Source organism: Aphelocoma coerulescens, chromosome 6 (assembly GCF_041296385.1).
Source record: "Aphelocoma coerulescens isolate FSJ_1873_10779 chromosome 6, UR_Acoe_1.0, whole genome shotgun sequence".
Lineage (NCBI taxonomy): Eukaryota > Metazoa > Chordata > Aves > Passeriformes > Corvidae > Aphelocoma > Aphelocoma coerulescens.
The window spans coordinates 36,405,941-36,430,868 of NC_091020.1; the positions used below are offsets into that span (position 1 = coordinate 36,405,941).

A 24,928-nucleotide genomic window follows, 5' to 3' on the forward strand; every position below is an offset into this window, starting at 1 on the left:
AGAGACGATTTACAAGAGCCTGGAGTGCCAGGACAAGGGGGAAGGACTTCCCACTGCCAGAGGGCAGGGTTTAAAGACATTCTTTGCCCTTAAAGATGACCCTCCTATAGCTACAGAGGAGACAGCCAAGAGACTAAGTAAAAAATCATTTAATTTAAACACTTGATACACAACACACAGCATAAGGAATAAACACAAATCAAGTAATGAATTCATAAATGGGCACAGATGTCATACCAAGAGATTAAATAAGGAAAGCTTGAGTCAAACACATTTCTGTATCTAAATTACCAAGAAAAGGCTGCAAGCCCAGAGCAGAAATGTCTCTGAGAGGAACCATCCTGAACTCAGGCAAGTGCCAGACTTCAGTCCTTCCACAGGAAAGTCCCGAGGAACCTCTAGGTAAAATTCCATTCCGTAACATAAAGACTCCCAGCAGAGAGCTTTACTTGTCCCTAACAAGACTTTTACTCTGTAAGAGGATGTTCTTCACTCATCTGTGCTCAAGATCACAATTAACCATGTCTGTTCATCAGCCACTTTCCTTGCATTTTTTACAACCAAGAGGATTCAGGACACCACTTCAGACTGAGACAGGACAATGCAGACCTGTTACCTTTCCAAGCACTTAGGCCTTCCCTGGAAGCAGTTGGGCTTTAAAGTTCATTAAGCTGTACCACTTTCTGAGGGACTTAGAGATCAGGAATACCTCAACACAGGGATTTTGGGGCAAACAGAGAATTCATTTTGATTTCTTTCTGCTCTTTCAGACTTAGGGGCAGAAATTGCGTCTTCACAACTTCCAGTGTCCGTGCTTGGAAAAGAAGCAGTCGGTGTAAGAGGCCAAACTCAACGCAGCACCAGGAATATTCAGTTTCTGAGGCAGGAGATTCGGGAAAGAGGCAGTGCCTGCGCCCGGGGTTAAACAGCTGCACCCCAGGTGCAGGTGCCAGGAGCGCAGTTCCTGAGGGATCGCCCCCGGCCGTGTGTCCCTGCCCCGAGCTCCACACCCGGCCAGGCACAGCCCCAGCGCACGGTCCCGGCTCGGGGCTGGATCCCAGATCCGCCTCCTGCAGCGAGGGGAGCGGGCACGGCCTCGGGCTGAGGCACGAGAGTCAGAGCGGATCTTAGACAGCGCTTTCACTGACAGGGTGCTCGGGCCTTGGCACGGCTGCCCAGGGAGGGTTGGAGTGCCCATCCCTGGAGGTGTCCCAGGAAGGCCCGGAGGCGGCACTCAGAGCTCTGCGCTGGGGACAAGGTGGGGATGGGGCACAGCTTGGACTCGATGATCCTGGAGGTCTTTTCCAATCTCAGTGACTCTGTGATTCTGTGATAAATCTGCCCCAGAGCAGCGCTGACCCCCCTGAGCCCCCGCTACCCTCCTTCCCCTCACCCGGCTCTGGCGCTCGCTGAGGGCGCAAACGAGTCAGAAGCACGTTCTTCTTTATTATTATTTTTTTTTTTCCTCATCACAATTAACCCTTCAGGGAGCGGGCAGAAATAAAAAAAAAAAAAAACATCGGGAGGCACAGCGTTATCTCCCCGCTGTGGCGGTCCCGCCCCGTCCCTTCACGTAAAGCCGCGTGTGGAGCGGCGCGTGTGGAGGCGCGTGTGGAGCCCCTGCTGCCGCCTGGGGAGCGCCTCCGCAGCCGCACCACCAAGACCACCACTTCTTCCTCCTCCTCACGCTCATCCTCCCGCTGCCGCTGCCCTGCACGCCCCGCATCCCGCCAGGAGCGTGCCGGGAGGGTACCGGGACGGTGCCGGGATGGTGCCGGGATGGTGCCGGCATCACCGCCCCGCTCGCTGCCCGGCCCGCCCTCCCTGAGGGGAGCCGGCGGTGACGTCACGGCCGGGCCGCCCGGCAATGGGCGCCATTTTGAAACCGCGAACCCTCCCGCGGCTCCGGGCGGCTCCGTCCCGCTCCCGGCCCCGCTCCCGGCCCCGCTCCCGCGGCTCCCCCCGCTATGGCAGGTCGGTGTCCGCGCTCCGCGCTCGGCTCCGCGCTCGGCTCCGCGCTCGCGCCGGGATGGGCCGCGGGCCGGCTCCGTGTGGCCGCGGGAGCCGGCCGCAGGCCGGGCCGCGCCGGGCGGCACCGGAGGGTGATGCGGGAGCGCGGCGGCCCCGAGGGGTCCGAGCCGGGGGTCGGCGCGGGGTCTCCTCTCTCACTCCCTTTCTCACCGCCCTTTCTCCCTCTGCAGGAGTGGCGAGAGCTGGAGGCGACGGCGGCGGCAGCAACGAGGTGCAGTGGAGCTTCTTGCAGGTGAAGGGGGCGATCGACGAGGACGTGGCGGAAGGTGAGGGGAGCCCCGACACGCTGAGCCCTCCCGGGCGGCCGAGGGGCAGCTCCGCAGCATCCCTGGCCGTGCCGGGGGATGTGTGCCATGACTAAGCGAGCTCCCACCCGTAGAGCATCACAGACCAGTCACGGCGCTTTTCTTCAGGTCTTTAGCGCGAATCCCAGAATCCCTAGAATAGCTGGGGTTGGAAGGGACCTCTGGAGATCACCCAGTTCAGGGCGCTGCCCAGGCAGGGTCACCTGGAGCAGGTGACACAGGAGCGTGTCCAGGAGGGTTTGGGATGTCTCTGGAGAGGGAGACTCCAGCCCCTCCCTGGGCAGCTGTTCCAGGGCTCTGCCCCTCCATGGAAAGAAGTTTTTTCTCATGTTGGGCTGCAACTTGCTGTGGTTTAGTTTCTGGCTGTTGCTCCTTGTCCTGTCTCTGGCACCGCTGAACAGAGTCTGGCACCATCCTCTGACAGCCCTTGAGGATATTTGTATGGATTGATGGGATCCCCTCTCAGCTTCCCTTCTCCAGACTGACCAGGCCCAGCTCCCACAGTCTCTCCTCATCTCAGAGATGCTCCAGTCCCAAAATCATCTCTGTGGCCTCTGCAGGACGCTCTCCAGTAGCTGCTTGACTTTCTTGTCCTGAGGAGCCCAGAACTGGGTACAGTTCTGGGCTTAGGATAACTGTCTCCAGTTCTGGGCTTGGGATAAAAGGTAACAACAGTGATACAGTACAGGGAGAGGAAAAAAAAAGAAACACCAGTGGAGTCTGTCAGGCTTGTCAAGTTTTGCTCTGACGCACAGAGAGTGCAGCTCTGTCATTTGTGCTGCATGAAAAGTGCAGTTTAAAGGGTTCCTGCAGCTGTGGAGAGATTTGATTCCCACTTGTTAACGTTTGGGAGCTATAAATAGGGATATTAAGCAGGGAAAAAGGGCACACCTTCACATTTCTCTGAAACTTTCCAAGCGTGGCGTGTTTTGGACGGAGTAGAAAACAAGAAATGTTTTAACTGGGAAAAGTGTTTTCTGTAGTGTGCAGACCAGGGTGGAGTTTTGCTTGACTCTGATGAGAAAGTTCTTTTTTTGCCCCTAAATTTCCTATGTTCTAACTGGGCTGGCAACGCTCCCTTCTAAAGTGTGAATTGACTTGCAGCGCCGTGTGTGCTCAGCTTGGGTTTGGGATTTTTTTTTTTTTTTTTTTTTTTTACTGGATGCAGTAAATATTTTTCCTTGCTGCCTGCTATGGGGAAATTGTGCTGACAGTGTTTTCATTTTCATGCCACTTGTTTGGCATTCCATTTAAAATAATGGCCATGGGAGGGATAGACTGGAAAACTGCTAGACAAACTAGACTCACTCAGTTGTTTTCTTCCTTTTCCCCCCTCTATATATTTTGTAGCTTGCTCTGAAGTTCCCAGAATTCTTGTAAAAATAGCTTTTTTGTTTTTCACATGGTTCTTTTTCCTTGGGTCTGTCACCTGTGTGACTAAATTCTCCATGTGTGAAGGATGTCGTCCTGGGGGCACCTTGCTTCCCAGGTAATTCCTGAGCAGTGTGGATTTGTGCAGAGCGGGAAAGTTCTAGGAATCATTCAGTGCCTGGTTTTGCAAAACTACCACTAAAGTTTCATTTTCCTATGGGAATACCAGAACTATTTATAGGCTTTGTGACTTTTTGGTTTTATTTTGATTTGTGGCTTTTTTCCTCCTGTAACATTTTGCCTTGAAATTGGAATTAAATATTAAAAATACTCTGTTTATTTGCTAATAATTGCCCAAATGTAATTCATTAGTAAGAGTACAAATACATTGCTAGATTTTGGGCCTCAGTTAGGGACATACTTACCCGTTACCATCTTTTAAATCCTCTCTTACCAAACTGCACACCTAAACCTGCTTGATGGGCAGCTGTTGCCTTGAAAAAGCCTTCAAATTGCACGTAAGTTTTTGCAATAGTGGAAATTTGCTACTGCTTTCAATTTTTGGTCTGTTCAGTGAAAAATCAGCTCTCTAGAGGAAGAGGACACCATGAAGTTGCTGTCCCACCTATTCCATGCGGAGTGTTTTGCTGAATTTTCTTAGAGGTTTATTCAGGAGTTGAAACTGCTCAGCCAGGCACCTTTGCCAGTAAATCCTTTCTTTTACAGTGCAGTTCTAACATACATTTTATATTCCATAGTTGTTTCTCAGGTGTCTGGCTTTAACACAAGCACTGTGATAAGTGGCTGTATTAGATTGGCAGCTGGATTTTCCTAACTGGGTCATTAATACAGAAAAATCACTGTCTCCTCTTTGTCTTGTCTGTGCGCTGCCTTTCCTCAGTGAGTAATCCGTGACCTCTCGACAGGCTCTGTGTCACGAAAGAGAAGGGCACTGTTCAGTCTGACCATTTCTGAAAGACCAGGATGATCCATCACTTATTGAATATGGATTTTGTAAAGGATTGGATATGACTTTTCTAGAATGGGAAAGTTTAGTTGGATTCAAGGAAGAGGACTGGAGGATAGAACAGAGATTAAGTGAAAGATTTAATATTGGGGATGGCAACAATCATAATTTAAAAACAAAGCTAATTAAAGATTGTGATGTAATTTTTTTGTTAGTGTTAACCATGTGACTCCAAAACTTGCACTGATTGCCCATGGAACTTGTAATTCTTGGGTTGCTTTTTCTGTAGAAAGACCTTTCTAAATAGAGAATACAAATGCTGCCAGAGACTTTATCACTTCCATGATTTCAGTATTGAATTTGTTCTGCATGTTCAAAATTGTCCTGTTTTGGCTTTTTTTTGGGGGGGGGTCCCAAGTAAAATATAAATCTGTTTATTAAATAATGTACAGATAGGCCCAAACGATCTGCATCTAATCCATGACCACTTCTGGGTGCAGTTCTGTATCTCCAGTTAATGATCCAAGAAATAAACTTTCTTTTTTTAAATTCTCCAGATAGTGACTGGTGTTGATTGACTGCCCTGACAAACTGAGAGATCCCTTGTTACCATCACTTCAGCCAACTCTCCTCCTGCTTTTGCTGCCTGTTAGGTGCTGGGTCAGACACCTCACCACTTTGCCAGGAAGCAGAACACAAGGAGCAAAGACAACCACAATCTAATAAAAAAATACTAGCCTGTAATCCTGTACCTGTTTGAAAGTGCAGCTACAAGTGATTTAGAAATGTTCTTAGTATTAAGTTGCCTTTACAAATCAGTGGTTTAAAACATTCTTGTGCGGTTCAGGAACTCACTTGGCCTATTCTCACTGTTCTTAAAGGAAATTTTGGCATGATTCTGTGCTTTTAAAAAAACTCCAGCAGTAGAGGTGCAGCTCTGTGACATCTGGTTCAGTTGCATGAAAGGAGTTGCAGAGCTGGTTGGTAGCTTTAAGCTTTAATATTGTCTTTTTTTCTGAAAGAACTGGAAAATAGGGAACTGATGACTACAGAGCCATGTGTGCTGTTTGCTGTCACTGTAAATCACTGGTTGTGCCTGGAGGTGACACTTGCTGCTGCAGTGGGGCAGAAGTTGGGGTGTAAGCTGAGTTTTGGGCTGGGTTTTTTCCTTGAAAGCCAGTGCTTTGCTGTGAGCAGGACTGCAGATGCCTCTTTGCCCTCCCTGAAACCTGAGGGTTGCCCAGAGAAGCTGTGGCTGCCCCATCCCTGGAAGTGTCCAAGGCCAGGTTGGAGCAGCCTGGGACAGTGGAAGGTGTCCCTGCCCATGGCAGGGGTGGCACTGGATGGGCTTTAAGGTCCCTTCCAATCCAAACCAGGCTGGGATTCCATCATTGTATTTTGATGAAATATGAAGCTTTGGTAAGATGTGGTTTATGAATGGTGAAGAGTTTGAGTAAGCAGTGAGTATCAATTGCAGAGTTGTATGTGGGAATTTACAAAACAAAGCAATTGGAGTAGTGGGAATACAGGAATTAGTGCAAGTCTTCCTGTGTGAGCAGTGGGACCCACTGGATTTGTCCCTGCAGAAGGGCAGGCTGGGTGCAGAGGGAAAAGCTTAATGAAAAATGACAAAACCCAGTAATTTTTTAAAGGAGAGGGAGGTGTGAAAGCTTCAAGTGTAAGGAAAATTTTATTTTCTTACCATGTTAAGACTTTTATGAACTCCTAATAGAAGTACACCCAAAACCATCACAGTGAGCTACTTAGAAAAAACTAACAATAGCATGAATTAATTAAATACACTTCTAGTAGGAGAAAGCTTATTGGAATTAGTCTTCCAAAGGTTAAAAAATAATACCGAGGCAGTAGATTTGCACAAAGAATCCTGGATTATGTCACGAATCTTAGAAACAGCCTCCGTGATTCTCATGGCTTGTAGGGAAGGCAGGGCAAGCTCTGCAGGCAGGAGGGGAACACATCTGTGCACTGAGCTCTAGCTTTGCTGCTCCCTTTTCGTGCCATGCTCCCTTTATGCTGGTCTTGCTTTCCTTTGCAGTGACACGTGCAGACAGCTCCGTGCACTCCAAACTCAGAGAAGACAGCTTTTTCAGGATACAATTCAGAGGACTTCAGTATCAAGTCACAGTCCGGTTCCATTGACAGGAAAACACAAATTTAGCTAAGTGAGGGAATGGCACTCGTTGTGTGTCATGAGCTGGAGCTCTGGGGTGCTGTCACCCCTGGGGGGTTGGCTGGGGGTGCTGGGCAGGCTGGGAGCAGGGTGGCACCTGGTGCTGCTGCCTGTGCACCCTGGTTCAGCGCTCCCAGCAGAGCGGCCTGAGCGCGCCTCCAGGAGCCAAGTGGCTCAGCTCCAGGCATCCAGGACACACAGGAGCTGGCAGGCTTTCCCACAGAACTCCAAACAAGATGTTTGGAGTTTGCCATGGCCTGTCAGCAGCAGCACTGACCTCAAACAGCTTCTGCTTCCCGGCTGGCTGGTGCCCTGCGCGTGCTTTCCCTTAAATCTGCTCAAGGATTTAAATTAGTCCCAAAAGGAGAGTTATTTTGGACTAAGTTAAACCCTGCCAGGTGCCTAAAGGCACTTTGAGCCATTTTACAAGTGATTTGAGTATTAGGACATAAAAAAATTGTTAGACTTTATGGATATTTTAGATTGGCAGAGTGTTTAGCATTGTAAGCTGGGAGGGGTTTGGTCTGGGCAAAACCATACCCCTTGGGTTTATTCTCCTGATTTCTGGTACACATCACTCCTACGTTAATTCTTCAAAGAAACCTAAAAGTGGAAATGTAAAAACTGAGTATATAAGGAGGCATATTCTTAAAAACAGGTGATTTTGAGTATGTGTTATGTATACTGTCAGGTGGTTATTGGCAGCTGTAAAGTTTGGCTCGTGTTTCAGTACAATTGTGATTTCTATCAGCTGTTAAGAAACAGCATTTTAGGAGCGCTGACAGCAGCAGTAGTCGGTCCCTCCCTGCTGCAGAGTGACCCTCTCTGTTCCATTGGCTGTTCTGGCAGCTGAAGGGGACAGCCCTCCTTCACCTAGAAACAAGTCAGTGACATGTACAGGGAGGGGGGAAGGCTGAGGGGTGGAAGTGAGTGCTGGACTCAGAATCCTGCAGTGGCTGCAATTGCAGCACTGCCTGCCTGCCAGCACGGGGAGGGTGGGGAAGGGTCTGCTGGGAGCAGGGTGCTGCCAGCAGCTCCCTGCGCTTGCCTGGTGTGGTACCTGCAGCCATCCCAGCTGAGAACTGTCAGACTTCACACCTCTGGTTCCCTCTGCCCACCCCAGAACCTTCCCGTGCAGCTGCATATCCGTGGGAATGTTTGGGAAGTGCAATTACTGCCAATCAGTGACAAGCAGTTCTGAGGCCCTGTGGGTCTGGAACTTGTTATGCTCCAATAGGATTTTGGTTTTTAAACATTTTTTCTATGATTTGCTCTTTAGCAGGTGTTGGTCTGTAAGTTGCTTCATTTTCTTTGGTAATCTCTTCCCTCTAAAGGGGCTCTCTGTTTTTTTCACTGATCTTATTTGCTCCTATTATATTTTTTATTTGAGGAGTCTTTCCTGAGTCACTCTGAAGTGACGGTTCCTTGCTGTTCTCCACTGCCCACATTTGTCACCTGTGGTCCCTCAGAATGGTCTGTTGTCCCTGCCTGCTGCAAAGAGAGTTGTGTTTGTTGTGATTCATGCCACGCCATTCATCACAGCATTCCAGGGAGATCCCAGTGTCTGCTTTCTGAGTTAGGAGCACATAACCTCCACTGATCCCGTCTGCACACACTGCTTGCTTCCCATCCACTGTGGGAGACCTCTCCCACAGCTTTGTCCAGCCAGAGGATAATTCCAGCTGTGTAGGATAACAGTGTTGGAGGGAAAGGTGTGTCACCTTTGAGCTTGATCATAGGCACAGGAATACTCCGTCTGTGCCCGGTTCCCACTGACAGTCTGTGGCAGCCTTCCGCCTGCAGGCCAATCCAGCCATTTCCTCTCAAAGTGGAGCCTCTGCAGAGAGTTCCCTGGGCCTCACTGCAGTTCTTGCTTTGGTCCCAGGATGGGTCATGGAAAATGGGGCTGTGCATTCAGACTCCTCTCCGGGGAGCACGACAGGAGCCAGGTTTGAAGGCAGGTGTTGTTCAGGCTGGGTGTTGAAGTGGTACACTATCCATTACATACTTGGAAAATTCTAAGTTAAAATCCCCTGGAAGCTGGAGCAGCCTCCTTTTTAGGTGCTGTTGGAGAGATGTGAGTGTTTGGTTCCTTGTTCACCACAAGTCTGAGGAGTGGGTTTGTGGCACAAGGTTCTGAGCAGCTCAGGAGGATGAGAGAGGGGCTGGTGTTGACCACGTCTCATTAGTGTTGGTCCTGAACATGAGCTGCAGCTGCAAATTCCTTCTCTCCTGCATGAGCCATCAAGTAATTCCATGTTTTCAGGTTTGGGTTTTAACCAGAGCAGCAGTGCACAGCCAGCTTAGAGAGGAAAAGTTCACAGGAGCTAATTTTAGGCACCTGATGTAGATGTTGTGGATCTCTTTGCATTCTCCATTACCTCAGTGGAGAGCCCGGGCGTTGATACCGGTGTCAGAAATACCCAGGATGAATCCTGGAGGGATTAAGTTAGTTTGCAGGTATAAGCTTGCTGTCATCTCCAAATTCTAACAAAAGCTGGTCTCTGCCACCCCAGCCCCCTTCACTCCCAGCAGACCTTGCCCAGAAGGCTCTGGAGGCTTCCCAGAATTCTGGCAGGAGTTGTTTGTAGGGAGGTTCACACTCAGCAGGGATGGTGAAAGGCTCAGAGCACTCAAACTGAACTTTGACATCTGTCAGGGCTTACAGGGCTGTCCTGACTCGGGGAATGGGCTCCACCACATTACTGTAGAGCTGGATATTTGTGGCCTCTGATGTGTTGGGGTGGCGTTTCCTACCCATGGGAGTGCTCAGTGCTCTTAAATTTGGGGATGCTACAGAATCACAGTGTAGTTGCCAGCAATCCTTTTAATCCTTTTAATTCACCAGCTGTGAAAACAACTCGGAGTTTCTCCTCTGGATGCAGAGTGTAACCAAGTTGGAACTCATTTCCAGAAGTGAGGCTAAACATGAATTTTTCATGTCTGGAAAGAAATATGCCAGCCTCGTATCTTACTGTGAAGTCCCAGGGATTGCTGCCCTCCCTGGTTACAGGAGGAGGATTTACATGGATGCTTGCAGAGCAGGTCCCAGCCCCACAGGAACAGAACTGGAGGGACAGTTGGACAAAGCCCTGATTCTAGAAAAGCAGTACCTGAGAAGAGAGCTGTGGGATGCTGTCCATGAGCAAATATCACACTGGTTTGGTTTGGCTCACCCTTTCCCACATTCCATTGGGAGTTACTCTGCTGGCATGGAGAAAAGGCTGAAAGTAAGGCAGGGGAATAAGACTGGTGCTTGTATACCTAGGGAGGAGTTACAACATCTAATAAAAAAGCTTAGAAATCCCAGGGTTAATGTGATGATGAAGAATCTGCAGAGGTTGGCTTTGTTCTTTCCTAAAAGTTTTAAGCTGACTTGAAGTGAAGAGCAAATGTAGGTGGGTGAAGTGTTGAGCAGAACAGGGATGGTTTGGAATTCATTCTGTGCTTTACTTGGAGTCTTGTAATTTTTTTTTTTATTTCACCTGCTTTGAGCTGGTAGAGTGCTGAGGATAGTGGGTGGAATGATTTGGGGGATTGATCTGCTTCAATTAAACATGCTTATAGGGAAAACTTTATAATTCATACATTTATGTATAAAACAGTTACAGTGCTCTTGAAAGAGGTGATTGCTCATATTCCAAAGTTTGTTACTTAGCAAATATTTGAAGGAAGCTTCTCTGTCCTGCTGTGCCCCCCCAATTCCCTCCTCCCTAGAGCAATGTTGGTGGCAGACTATTTCAGTGCATGTTTTTTACCCTCCTATCCCTGCACTTTTTGTTTCAAGCCATGGAATTTGGGTAGTGTCTGTGTTTTGATGTGATTCCACCCAAGAGTGTTTGTCTGGATAGCACTGCTGGGGAATAATGGCTGTCTCAGCAGCTGGTTTGGGCATTTTTGGGAAACAGAAATGATACACAGATTATTTTGAGCAAATAATTGTGTGAATACTCCAGTAGAAGATGGGAGACGCTAATAATAACTTTTTTGCTTTCTGAAACAAAATGGAAAAGTAGTTTTTGTGACTTCAAAAGAATTGCATGTGTTAAGGAGGCATTTATTCCTGCTAGGATGGTCACTGAGTCTCCAAGGGTAAAAGGGATCCTTGCTAGAAGGGCTTGCAGATGGTGGTGGTAGTGGAATATTAGTTTTGCTACTAATAAACTTTCATAACTCAAGGGCTTCTTCATATCTGAGCATGGAAAATGTCATAAAATTGCTCTGTGAAGTCACTTCACTGATTGCTTACCTTCTCAGTTTGTTTCTTTTTTGTGGTTTGCTACTTTTCCTGGATGTCTTCTAAAATCCCTGTGTGTAATTGATAATAACTGGTAATTGACTGGTAATTCCCTTTAAAGAAAGGTGACTATAAAACTGGATGTGTCCAAAAGCTGGTTAGTAATGTGATACTGAAGGCTGGCATAAATCTGCAGAAAGATGATATTTACTCATTTATTTAGTTGTTCTAAATAATTATTTTTTTAATCCAAGAAGGTAAATCATTATCTCTACATACTAGGAAAAAACTTTTAAGGGCATCATTGATAAGTGATGAAAAAGGAATTTCTATTGAGAAAACTGGTTAGGGTTTCTCATAATCTTCCTTGTGAGAGTGGGGTGTTACTGAAAGGAATTTCAAAGATAGCACATGAAAATCAATACAGGAAAGGAGCTTCCAGGGAGTCTCCAATTGCACACTCTGGAACTAATTGATATCATACACTTCAAACCTCAGAATTTTGCTATCTGCATCATAAATGCAATATTTGATGTGAGCAGGCCCAGCAGGAGCAGTGTTTGCTGAGTGCTTTGTTGTGTTTGTTACCATCTGCCCCAGCCCCTGGACAGACATCTCCAGCTCCTTATCTCAGCACCCCTTGGCTGGGGGTTGTTCAGTGGCAATTAGTTCTTTATTGCCCAGCAGGACTGAGGCTGCACTGGGGGATGAACACCCCCAAGGGCACTGAGGCACTGAGCTGTGGGTCCTGAGGGCTTTTCCTTTGCTCTCCTGCTTTCCTCTGTCCTTGCTGCTGCTTCTGCACGGAGCTGATTCAAGAAGCTCAGCTGGAAGAATTTTATTTCCATTTTTCCCCTTTGGCTGAGGGGAGCTGCCTGTTGTGGGCTCCTGAAGTAACTCCCTGAGTGCTCAGCTTGGGAAAGGCAGGTGTGCCTCTGCCTCACCTGGATCAGGGCACGCTGCTCCATGGGAACACCACACCTGGCAGGATGCACACAGTGGGGTGGGATCCCAGGGGGGAAGCTCAGAGCGGGGGTATCCCCGTGGGCACTGCGGCTTTGCTGCCCACAGGCAGCACAGACACCCTGGGTTCCTAAGCCAGTGTGCCTCTGGTGACCAAAGGCTCCCAAAGCCTGCACTGAGGAATGAATAAGTGTTTTATCTTGTCAGTAAAATTGTGTTAGGCTTTGAAACATGGCTGCATTTGGGGATGTAAATGAAGAATTGTGTCATTGCATTAATGCAAGTTGTAATGCTTTTTTTTGTGCTCAAGTCTTGGAACTCCTTGATTTGCTTTCCACATTACAGTGCTGGTTTATTTCTGTTCTCTTTACAGCTGATATAATTTCAACAGTTGAATTTAATTACACTGGTGATCTTCTTGCAACAGGAGACAAAGGTGGCAGAGTGGTTATATTTCAAAGGGAACAAGAGGTCAGTGACTCAAAAAACAAAAGTGTTGTTACTACACTGTTCTTGTGTTGCACAGTCTCACTTCATCTGTTCATGCCCTGAGGTTTAAATGGTTTAAATGGAGATTTTTCTCAGAAAACCCCAAGTTAGCCAAATTTCTAAACATCTGCCTTGTGCTGTACTTGGTAAGTTGGTCTGGTGAGCGTTCCCCTCCCTCCTTCAAAAAAAAAAAGGTCCCCAAAATCCAAGTGAGCTCTTTATATGTCCCTGGTGTGCTCAGTGGCACTTTGCAGAATTTGGACATTCTCCTGAATTTTTCCACTGGGTCAGGCTGATCTGAGATAAACCACAATGCTTTGGGAGAGAATGTAAAAGAAGTTCAGAAAATAAGCTGCAAGGACAACAGGATAAGGTGGTTAAAAATTGTTTGAGGACTCAAAACCAGTGGGAACAGCCACTTCTCTGGAAGCACTTGAGCATTTGCCATCAGGAGGGTGGGAGCACTGTCCCTCCTGCACTTTACAGCTCCTCTTCATGGACATCAGCTGTGTAACAGTGCTGTAATGTTCCTGTGTGTTCGTCCTGAGCCACATCTCTGAGCTGGGATACCCCGAGCAGCATTGGGGATGGGAAACATGCACCAAGTGCTGAAAACTAATTGTCATGTCTGGGAGGAATCCGGGATTGTGTTCTTTAAAAAGTCGGTATTCCACATGGCAGTTCTCACCAAAGTGTCTGCTTATCCTGTCCTTTAAGGAGCTGAGGGGAATTTGAGGGTTTGAGCACTCTCCTGGATCAGAAATACCAGAATTGATCATGGAATTTTAATTCAGCTTGTCTGTGCATGAATATTACAGATCTTCAGGTACTGTGGGATTTCTCCAGCAGAACCCTCTGCTCTCCTTGTGGGGCTCAGATGATGCTCTGTTCATGAACACCTGACCAGTGTTTTGCATTTCTCCTCACCGTGCTGCTGTTCACAGCCCCCTGTCCCAGGGGTGCCCCACTGGTGGTACTGGGAGGCTCTGGAGCAGGGCGATGCCAGCACTGCTGAAATGTTACCCGGCTGCCCCCAGACAGCTCCGGGCTCATTCATCTTTTACTCAGGGTGACCAGAGACTTCACTAAGGCCCAGAGATAAGGTCAGAAGTGCCTCAGGAGCATCCCAAGCTTCTCAGGATCTCGGACTTGCCTGACGTGGAGGCAGACTATTATGGGTTGGCTCTCAGTTGTTCCCTAAGGCAAAACCCACCTGTCATGGCACTTCCTCGGAGGGTGGGGAAAAACAAACCCCAAGTCAGACTATTCACAGGAATATTCAGCTGTCTCCTTGGGAACACATGGAAACTGAGGGAAGAGTTGGGAATGAGGGACATTTCTTTTGTCATATGCAAAACTGCAGGAAAGAATCTAAAATAAGTGTGTAATACTGGAGCCTTAAAATCTAATAACCACATTTTTTACCCAGTTTGGATTTAAGGCTAGATTAACTAGGTCAGTGACAATATGGGGTGGTTATACAGTTCTTCAGACACTTGGATTTGGGAAGGCACCCTGGAATGCTCTAAATCATGCCCTGGGCTCATATGACTTGACTTCACTTGCAAGCAGCCAATTACTCCAGCCAAATGTGTGAGTAGAGAGGAAAAGCACCAGTGCCAAGGCAGCTCACTCCGAGTGCAGGGAACTTCTGGATGGGGTCAGGTGAGAGGATCCTGCCCAAAATTCTTACAAGTCAATGACATGTAGGGAGTAAAATTATGTAAAGTCTCAGAGTTAACTGAGAGTATGGAAACTCCACAGCCGTGAGACACTGCAGGGCAAACGGCACCCCTGGGGCTGTTCTGCAGCACGAACCACCAACACTGACTGACTTGGAAAGCCTGATAACAAGTTGCCTCAAATCTGATAATGCAAATCTGGGGAACCTTGGGACTTTGCTCTCTGTTCCTTGCTCCCACACCCACCACACGAGGATAGCAAAGCCTGAAGGGTGCACAGATATTTATACATAAAGCTACATTTTTAAAGAGGAAGGCTGTGTGCGCTGTATTGATGCTAAACTGGGTACAGTATCACGGAGTGAAGATGTAAAGTCCAAGACCTGTTGTAAAAGCTGCCATTCTGATTGACAATTTCTAGTCATTGATTTGTATGGGCCATTTCTGAGGGACCTGGTGACATCAGCCTCAGGAAATGCTCTGTTTTCTTGCAGACTAAAAGCCGTCCTCTCTCTCGGGGAGAATACAATGTTTACAGTACCTTCCAGAGTCACGAGCCTGAGTTTGACTACTTGAAAAGTCTAGAAATTGAGGAAAAAATTAATAAAATTAGGTGGTTACCACAACAGAATGCTGCTCACTTCCTGCTGTCTACAAATGGTAAGGGCCCTTTCTTTTGCAAAGGAACTTTGTCATTGGAATATTGTCTCACCTGTTACACACTTGGGGTTTTTTTCTGACATGTTTTGGTGTTGTTTTAATGTCTTCTCTAATTACATGCAGAATATGTTTTGATTGTAATGTTGGGTATGAGGGCTGTGTGAATATTGGGTCTGTTTAGTTTTGGTGCATCATGGAGCATCTGTAAAGGAAATTGAAGAACTGGGGACATGAGTTAGTGGGAGCAGTTGGACTCGTGTCTTAAAGGTACTTTCCAACCTAAACTACTCTATGGAAAAAACTTGCTCTTGTTATCAGGGGAATACACTTACTCCTAACAGTTTGGATCATTTTGGGAGGTCATGATGAAATTTTAAAAGCAGGAGTGATTTCTGACCGCTGGTCTGTGCAATTAAAATCATTTCCTCTGATAGAAGTCCTAATAAAGCATCCCTTAAACTGTGTCCTCTTAAATGCTCTGCAGGAGTTTGGGGAGGAGAGGTTTGGTGCCAGTTGGCCAGGGATCTCACTCTTGGGTGATACAAGTGTGCGCTCCCTGGCTGCACTTGGAACACTTCCCTGGTAACACCTGGGAGGTGCATTCCTTTGGAACCCTAAACCATGGGGCAAATCCTGATCTCTGCCTTTGGTTGGCTCTGACCAGGTAACTGGGACAAACCTGGTTTCCTTTAGGACAGTTAGTGCAAGGAGTTCATGTGTTTGTTGGGTTTGGTCCCTAGCAGTGGTCTGTTAATATAATTGAGGTAATCGTGCAGGGCTTAGTGGGGAATTTGGGTAATTGGTGTGTGAAACTCCCCCCCCGGCAGTGGCATTTGGGTGAGTGGGAGGCACAGGGCCTTACTGCTCAGGCACAAATTGGGATTTTATTCAAACTGCACTTCACATTGTCAGTAAAGAACTCCATAACGATCCTTCTGCTGCAAGCAGTGGAAATCCAGACAGGTCACTCACGTTCACTCTGCTGAGTCCATATTTAGTGATTTGATTTTGTATTCAATTCATTCTTAAGCATGTGAATTTTTGGTTTTAGATAAAACTATTAAACTATGGAAAATAAGTGAAAGGGATAAAAGAGCCGAAGGTTATAATTTAAAAGACGAAGATGGAAGACTTAGGGAGCCTTTCCGAGTAACAGAACTACGGGTACGTCTCTGCTCTTTGACTTCGTGTATCTTTCTGCATGCTCTTCTCTACCTTTGTGCTACCAAACTGAAATGTGCTAATCAAAAATGGTGTTTGGGTCAGGGTCATTGAAAACTTTCAGAAAAAATGGAGACACTTCATTTTCCTACATATAAAAACTATTAAAAAAAGTTCCTCTGGAAAGCTTGAGGGAAACTTCAGTCATTGCAATATTGTATTTCTAAGAGGATGACTCAGAAATTGGAACAGGGTATTCTGTGGCTGGGTAAAGGTGTGTTTGTTAGAGGCAAATCCAAGCATTTGGATAACCTAATGTGCACTGGAATAGTCTTGGACATCATCCTGTAGTGGTAGGGGTAGTGCTCCAAACTTGGAGACTCATTCAGAGCAGGAGCCCAAGAAATGAAACCTGGGGTTGGGGTTTCTCCTGAGGTTTTATGTTGTTCACCATCAGCAGGAACAGAACTGAGGCTCTCGCTGCTCTCAGAGCCACCCCTCCACTGCAGGGATTTCAGCTGGGGGCGTTTCTTGGGGTTTTGTCTTGCTTTGGCTGAAATTGAACAGAAGCTTTGGGTATATGTAATATGTTGGGAAAGGATATCCACTGCTGGAGCAGCCAGGGAGTTGGTGAGAGCAGGCACGGGCTGGAGCACTGGAGGAGCACCTTGGGCTCCTGAAGGCACTGTCCTGCATGAGGGGAGCAGTCAGTCCCCTGCACTTGCTGCTGCTCTGGGACAGGGAGGGTGGGCTGGGCTGCAGCCCTTGCAGGCACTGCAGCCTGGGAGAAGGGCTGATGGATGAGCCAGGTCTGAACAAGAGCTGGCAAGAGGAAAAGCCTCACCTGGAGGTACCTCCGTGTGTTAAAGTGCTCAGGGTTTGGAGAGCCAGAGTGTACCTGGGGCTTTGGGGCTTTGTTGGCAGGTTTTATTACAGATACACAATGCCCATGTTCATGGGGAAGTGGCCATGGAGGAGAAGCAGCACTTTACACAGAGACCGTGGCATTTCCAAGTCCCATTCCTGATCTTTCCCATTAGTGCGTCTGTGCTGCCACAGCCAGGCTGGGAGCACTCTGTAGTGAGATAGGACAGTGCCTGATAAAAAGTAATGGATTAATTGTAGTTGTTGGTTGGTTGGATGTAAACAGACTGGGAGATACAAACCGGGAGAGCAGTTAGGGAGCTCCGGGATGAATCAGTCCCTGTTCCAGGAAGACAGGTTATCCTGGGCACTGCTGAGCTCAGCTGGTTGTGGGAGCAGGACATCCAGGTGTGCCTGAATTCCTGCTGGCTGTTCATGAACAATTTGGGAATTGTCTTGGAGACTGTTCTTGCCAGTTTCCTGAGCACCCGTCTGAGATCTGAGGCATTTCTAAGGGCTTGTTTCTATAACCTTTGGATGTCATTACAAACATTACAAACAGCCCATGTGCTGCTGGGTGAGGCACCAAGGGCTGCCTTTGACAGGGGAGGTTTTCTGTTGGCAGTGTCCAAAGTCAGCATCCATGCACTCTTTCAGTATTTTTCATGCTCAGTGGACTTCAGAAGTGTTTAGTCACCGAATCAATACAGAAATCTGTGCAGTGCAATTAATTAATTGCCATTAAACCACCTGTGGGGTTCAGGGCTCAGTGTTGGCGCCAGTTTTGTTTAAGGTCTTTATTGATGATCTGGATGAGGAGATTGAGGGGAGCCTCTGAGTTCACGGAGCATGGAAGGTGAGTGGGATGTGGATCTGCTGGAGGGCAGGAAGCTCTGCCAGGGGATCTGGACAGGCTGGATTCGTGGGCCGGGGCAGGGGTGGAGGAGGGGATAGTGGTGGCCTCAGGAATGCCCAGGGAGTGGACTCGATGTGGAGGGTCTTTCCTAACCCAGCTCTGTGCGTGGGTGGTGTGTGGTGGGTCAGCAGGGAGTTGTGCCCAGCTCTGTGTCCGTTCAGGTGCCAACGCTGAAGCCCATGGACCTGATGGTGGAGGCGAGCCCGCGCAGGACCTTCGCCAACGCCCACACCTACCACATCAACTCCATCTCCGTCAACAGCGACTACGCCACGTACCTGTCTGCAGACGACCTCCGCATCAACCTCTGGCACCTGGAAGTCACCAACAGGAGCTTCAGTATCCTTTTGTGCCCTCTGCACAGCGGGTGCAGCTCAGCTGCCTGTGTTTAAGAGAATCACTTTAATGTTACTAATTAGAGTGGGCGTTGGAATCCAGGGATTAAAAGAGGATTTTGAAGTCTGGAGGTGTAATGCAGTGAAAGCAGGCTTTGGGATGTTCAGTCATTCCTGAGGGCAAGCATGCCTCCAGCGGAAAACCATCAGTAGAAGTATCAGAGAAGGTTTGATTTCTAAGGAGAAGTTGAGGAAATGTGGAGTTCAGTCAACTTAAAAATAAGAGTTGTTGGATATGAACAATAGGTCCTTTGTTACTGTGGATGCTTCTTCCAAAGTCTGTGGTCTCTTAACCAAGTGACACTTCTTTTGAAACCAAATCTCAATATTTTTTCATGCCAAGTGACATCATTAACTGCAGAAGTACTTTCCAGATCTTTTTGCAAACCTGTGCATCCAGAACTAGCAATGTGTTTTACATTGATAAATCTGCAGTAAAATAAAAGTTGTGGTACTGACTCCAAAATAGGTGATTTTCTAAAGTTTTAGGTCAGGTTTTTCAAAGCTTTAGATAAAGAGATGAGGTTTATTTGGTGTGCAGTAGGAAGCACTGAGAAGGAGGCTTGTGGAGACTTGCTGGACTTAGATTCTTGTGGGATATTCTTTTCACTCTGGGAGTCTGAAATTGCCCAGCATCTGTAGATTTGAGATGGAGAGAGCTGGAGAGACTCTTTTTAAAGAGCGTGTAATGACAGGCCAAGGGGGAATGGCTTCCCTCTGTCAGAGGGCAGGGCTGGATGGGATATTGGGAAGGAATTGTTCCCTGGGAGGGTGGGCAGGCCCTGGCACAGGGTGCCCAGAGCAGCTGGGGCTGCCCCTGGATCCCTGGCAGTGCCCAAGGCCAGGCTGGACACTGGGGCTTGGAGAAATCTGGTCCCTTCCAACCCAGACCATTCTGGGTTTCTGTGACCTGTCAACTCCAGACTTCCCCAGGCTCTCCCCCACTTTGTGTACCTTGCACACGGTGGAAAGGAAGCTCTTGCCCCAGTTTCCTCCCTGGCGTTTTTAAGCTCTGTCCCCGATGAGCTGCCAGAGGGGCTGGAGTGCGCAGCGTTGCAGGCCTTGACCAGCTGTGGCAGACATCGTGGACATCAAGCCGGCCAACATGGAGGAGCTGACGGAGGTGATCACGGCGGCCGAGTTCCACCCGCACCAGTGCAACACCTTCGTGTACAGCAGCAGCAAGGGCACCATCCGCCTGTGCGACATGCGCTCGTCAGCGCTGTGCGACCAGCACTCCAAGTGTGAGTGCCCTTCCTGCCTTCCTTCCTGCCCTCCTTCCTTCCGTCCTGCCCTCCTTCCGTCCTGCCCTCCAGCCGTGCTGCTCCGTGTGCGTGGGACCCCCCGTCCCTGGGGAGCGACAGGGCCATGCTGGGAGTGCTGGGGGCATCTCAGTTGTCTTCTTCTAGACCAGCACTGAGCACGAGGGTAGCGTGAGGCACCACCTGACCGCTCCTGTTGGCCCATTCTTGCCTCATAAAGTGATGGGAACGAGTGCTTTGGGCACCAGTGAGACCTGTCTGCTGGCCACACTCAGGCCTGGTGCCTCTCAAGGTGTCTGCTCATCATGTGCCAGTTCAGGGCAGCTCTTTGATCTCTGTGCATTGGAAACTGGGCAGATGGTGCCAGAATTCCGTCGCCTGTGACCAGTGCAGCTGCTAGGAAAGGATGAATCCTTAGGAATATGTCCTAGAAGATTCCAGTGGTTCAGGGTGGCTGCTCCTTAGGCTGCTGAGCCACCAAAGCACGAGCAGGTGAGGAAGGAAAGCTTTGCTGTGGAAGCCATGAGGATCCTGCCCAGGCCTTGCACACAGCCACGTGTTCCCTGCTGGCAGAGCTGTGCTTTAGCAGTGTGCCCAGCCCTGGGGGGTGCCTGCCACACTGACACTGCCAGGCCAGCTTCCTGCAGTGCAGAGAGGGGTTTCTTGGTGCTAGAAGGAAATATTTGGGCAATGGGAAGTGATGAATGTGAGGCCACCCCACTGACCTAGTTCAGTGTTGCATTAAATCACTTAAAAGCACTTTAACTGCTTGTGACTGAATCACGTCCTGTTATAAGGGGTCTGTCAAAAATGAACAAGATCTGGGTAGCCTGGGTCAGGAATCTCTGATTTCAGAGGTTGCCTTGTGGATTTAAACAACACATATGCTGATCTGCTCTCTAAAATCACACAAATTGTGTTGCAAATGTAGCTGCTCACATGTCAGTAGGTTGTTTAGTACAGCTGTGGTTCAGATCTAAAGACAAGTACATTGTGCAGTGGTGTCCTCGTGTTTGGGTCCTGCTGTTTGCATCTGCTCCTGTTGTGTGTGATGTGTCCATCAGGTGTGATACAGTACCCACTGCTGTTGTCGCTCTGTGACTTGTGGTTTGCTGGTGCTGAGCACCAGTTAAATGTTGGAGATGGACATCTGGCAATCTGATGACCTAGAACACCACATTGCTAAAAAAGATTATTTCTGAAAAGCGTCTAACAGCAACTTTCTTCAAAAGGAAGCTAGTCAATTGATTTAAAATTTTCCAATACTGCAAACATTGGAAGCTGTAAGAGCTGGCGTTGGTTTCATGTGGAACTGTGTGTTCTCTCTGCAGTTTTTGAGGAACCTGAAGATCCTAGCAGCAGATCATTTTTTTCAGAAATAATATCCTCGATATCTGATGTGAAATTCAGCCACAACGGGCGATACATGATGACAAGAGACTACCTGTCTGTCAAGGTGTGGGACCTCAACATGGAGAACAGGCCCGTGGAGACCTACCAGGTACGGCACTGGCGTGTCCCGAGCTGTCCCTTGTGTCCCTGTGCCCCGTGTGCGTGTCCAACGCGTGTCCTGTCCCCAGGTGCACGAGTACCTGCGCAGCAAGCTGTGCTCCCTGTATGAGAATGACTGCATCTTCGACAAGTTCGAGTGCTGCTGGAACAGCCCTGACAGGTGAGGGGCTGAGGGGGCTCGGGGTGCCTCGGCACCAGGAGCTTGGGCTCCAGCCTGGAGAGGGCCCCAGCTGGGGACTCTGAATGGGAGGGTGCAAACGGCTCCAAGTCACCGAGGGCAGAAACCCAGAAATGCTGCTGGAGCAGGCAGTTTGCACAGACAAGATTGCCAGGGCTATCCCTGCCCCTGTGCTCAGAGCTGGGGCCCAGCACAGGAAGGAGCTGGAGCTGCTGGAGCCAGGCTCCAAATGTCAGAGGGATAGAGCAGCTCTGCTGGGAGGGAAGGCTGGGAGAGCTGGGGGTGTTCAGCCTGGAGAGGAGAAGCTCAGGGTGGCCTAAGTGTGGCCTCACAGCACCTGAAGAGGCCAACAAGAAACATGAAGAGAGACTATTCACAAGGGCCTGGAGTGCCAGGACAAGGGGGAATGACTTCCCACTGCCAGAGGGCTGGGATAGATGGGATATTGGGAAGGAATTGTTCCCTGGGAGGGTGGGCAGGCCCTGGCACAGAGAAGCTGTGGCTGCCCCTGGACATTGGGGCTGGGAGCAGCCTGGGACAGTGGGAGGTGTCCCTGCCCACAGCAGGGGTGGCACTGGATGGGCTTTGAGATCCCTCCCGACCCACACCAGTCTGTGACTTCTGTTGACATGGGACAAAGGGGTAGAGGGGCACCAGGAAAAACCTGCTTTGCTCATGTTCAGATGAACAAAGTGTAACTGCAGCTGAGCACCAGTGGCAGGAGGGGAGACCAGGGAACACCTGCTAGAAGAGAAGTGGTGCAGTGGAAGCAGTGCTGAAGTCCCAGAGGAATTGAGCAGGTGTCCAGAGGAGAGGAGAGGAATGCCATGGAATGCCATGAACGTGGTCTGACAGGTGTGAGAGAGAGGAGTGGGTGGATTTTATTTCTAACAAGATCTGCCTTTTTCCTTGAACCAGTACAATCATGACTGGATCTTACAACAACTTCTTCCGGACGTTTGAGCGGAACACGCACCGGGACGTCACCCTGGAGGCGTCCCGGGAGAGCAGCAAACCTCGTGCCATCCTAAAGCCACGCAAAGTGTGCACAACTGGGAAGAGGAAGAAGGACGAAATTACCGTTGACAGTCTGGACTTCAACAAGAAGATTCTGCACACAGCATGGCACCCCTCGGAGAACATCATCGCTGTAGCTGCCACCAATAACTTGTATTTATTCCAGGAAAAGATTAACTAAGGATGGCTGCCCGCGGACAGAGTCTTGTCTCGCATAGTTCAGCTCAGTTGTTTATCTGTAACAGAAGGCCTTGTTGTCCTGTCAGTGAGGAACATTGATGCACTTACTTCCCTTGAGCTATCGGAGAGCATCTGGCCTGGCTTTGAGTTCCTGGCATGGTTCTGCCTTCGGTGGGGTGGGAGCGTCCACGCGGCTTTTGGGGAGGACCCTCCGAGGCAGAATTGGTGGACAGTGCTCAATGAGGCCAACACTCAAAACAAATGTATTTATTGATGTCTGAGCCTTCCTTTCCAGTTTATAGACCAAAAAATTTAACACCTGAGAAGAAAAGTTGTCATAAAAGTGTAATTTCTCTCTCGCGCGCTCTCTGCTGTAATATTTGGGCCTTCCAGAACATTTCTCGTGCTTGATGCCTGTACATTCCTCCTCGGGCCTGGGGCCAGGGTCTGCCCTCGGAGCACGGCGGCAGGGCTTGAGGTGGGGTCTAGGCAGGCGTCCCTGGCTATTTACTCACCAACTGTACCTATAACCACACCTTCGGTGGAAACCACTTAATAAATAACAGCCTCTCAAACGCGTTCTTAGAGCTGGAGGGATGTATTCAGTCTTCTTTTTGTATTGCATGTCCTGAGCTGGTGCAGAACAGTTCTGGTGGTACCTCTGACAGGGTTTGCCCCAAAACACCGAGTTTTGGCAGACTAATACAGACTTTTTTGTGTAGTATTTCAGATTCTAAATTTAGAGTTTCCATGGCATTGTCATAGAGTTGGAGTTGCACTGGATTTGTTGTCAAAGGCTCTGTGTGTGCCAAGTAGGAGATGGAAAGGGTCCTAGAAACATCCACAGCCTTAACCAAGTGTCGGCCTTGCACGGAGGGAACCGAAACATCGACACCTTCTCTGCTTTGAGGATAAAAATGCAGCTTCTCTGGTGCATCTCACCCACAGCCAGAGACAGACCTGACGTGCATTATGGTTTTTAACCTTTTTAGTATTTGTCACGAAGGGAACACTTTTATTTTAAATATTTGGCGTAGTATCTTGTATTTCCCACTGCAGCTCTGGAGCCATTCCGGGCTGTGCCGCGGCACAGCCGGGCTGGGCTGCCCAGGGAGGGCCACGCCGAGCCCAGGCTGGCGGGACAGCGGCTGCTGGAGCTCTCTTGCTCACTTGTTTTAAGCCTTAGGTACTGTTTCTTTTTTTGTTGGGTTTTTTTTTTCTTCCAAAGAGGCCTAAATCACATCCCCTGCCCCCGGATGAGCCCGGGGCCAAAGGGCCCTGGAGCTGCCGGCACGTCCAGCAGCCCCCAGCAGCCAGAGGCTGCACTCTGCCATGTGCCTGCAGCCTGGGAATTCCTTCCCAGAGCCCCAAGCTTTCCCCCAGCAAGTCCCACGTGTGGTTACACTCCGTTTCCCTGGAACAAAGGCGTGTTCCAGTCCCAAGAGCAAACCGTGGCCGTCCCACCCCTCCCGGTACCGCCCCCCGAGCCGCTGGGTCCCCAGAAGGTGGGAAGGACAGACCCAGGAAAGGTTCAGTTCAGCCAGTCCTATGCTGTACAGTGGTTGTGACACTTTGGAACGCTGGAGATGTGGAACTGGGGGGTTGCTGAAGCGTTGATCCGACCGCATTCCCAACGCCCGCTCGAGCCGATCCGTGGGGTTGTACATAATTGTTCAGTTCTTTTGACCAAAAAGTTTAATAAATTTTAAATGTTTACCTGGCCGTGCTCCCTGTGTTTTGACGTTTCCTTCTGTGGGGGAGGGAGGTGGCTGGATGGGCCGAGCCAGGGGGGGTGTGTTTCCAGTTGGGATGGTTGGTTTGGAGTGGCCAGAGCTGCTGCCCTGCTCCAGGACACAGCAGCGCTGGCTGGTGTGGATCTATTCTTTCAGCAAATATAAGTGGAATATCAGTAAAAAGGATATGATGGAATCTCCTATTCTATAGCCCTGTTTGCTTGTACCACTTTCAATTAGTTTTTGGCTATTCTCATGGAATTTTTATTTTTCATTTTATCTAAAACCAGATTTTAGTGTCAAGTTTGATAAAACTGCTGCCTAGTGGAGCACCCTGGTCTAGTGAAAGACTGTGCCCCCCATGGCAAGGGGTGGAACTGGATGGGCTTTAAGGTCCCTCCCAACCTAAATCCTTCTGGGATTGTGTTTCTGCCCCATGGCTTTGGGCAGTCCCACCCGCAGAAGGTCAAGGACGTGGGCTCAGCCCCTCGGTGGTAATCATGCCATGAAATTCTAATTAAAATCCACATCAGTGAGGGACAGTGGCAGTGAAAAAGGGACACTGTAGTTTGTTTAATCCCTTCCCATCTCCAACCAAAGCCCACTTTGCTCAGCAGCGATTTGCTGCTCTCAGTCCCACAGGAAACTGAAGCAGCACTGGAGCGCTGGGGGGGTTCTGATCCCACCTCTGCTTTTGGCTCCAGCCTCAGGGGCAGGGTTTGGATTGGGGATCCAGTAAAATTCCTTCCTGGAAAGGCTGCCCAGCCCTGGCACAGCTGCCCGGGGCAGCGGTGGAGTCCCCATCCCTGGAGGG

General features: G+C 49.0%; 1 protein-coding gene across 2 annotated transcripts; it reads left to right on the top strand.

Annotated features, from left to right (window-relative positions):
- The first annotated feature begins 1,857 nt into the window (after nt 1-1,857).
- PPP2R2D (protein phosphatase 2 regulatory subunit Bdelta) lies at nt 1,858-24,103 on the top strand. Of its 2 annotated transcripts, XM_069020296.1 has the most exons (10): nt 1,858-1,974; nt 2,202-2,297; nt 12,439-12,536; nt 14,731-14,896; nt 15,948-16,060; nt 17,999-18,176; nt 19,312-19,476; nt 20,826-20,995; nt 21,075-21,166; nt 22,103-24,103. In XM_069020296.1, exons 1-10 carry the CDS (start codon nt 1,968-1,970, stop codon nt 22,380-22,382), a joined length of 1,365 nt encoding a protein of 454 aa, XP_068876397.1. In that variant the 5' UTR covers nt 1,858-1,967; the 3' UTR covers nt 22,383-24,103. The 2 variants fall into 2 exon arrangements, with proteins under 2 accessions (XP_068876397.1, XP_068876398.1); XM_069020297.1 differs by lacking the exons at nt 1,858-1,974; nt 12,439-12,536; nt 14,731-14,896; nt 15,948-16,060 and having other exon boundaries at nt 2,219-2,297.
- The last annotated feature ends 825 nt before the right edge of the window (nt 24,104-24,928 follow it).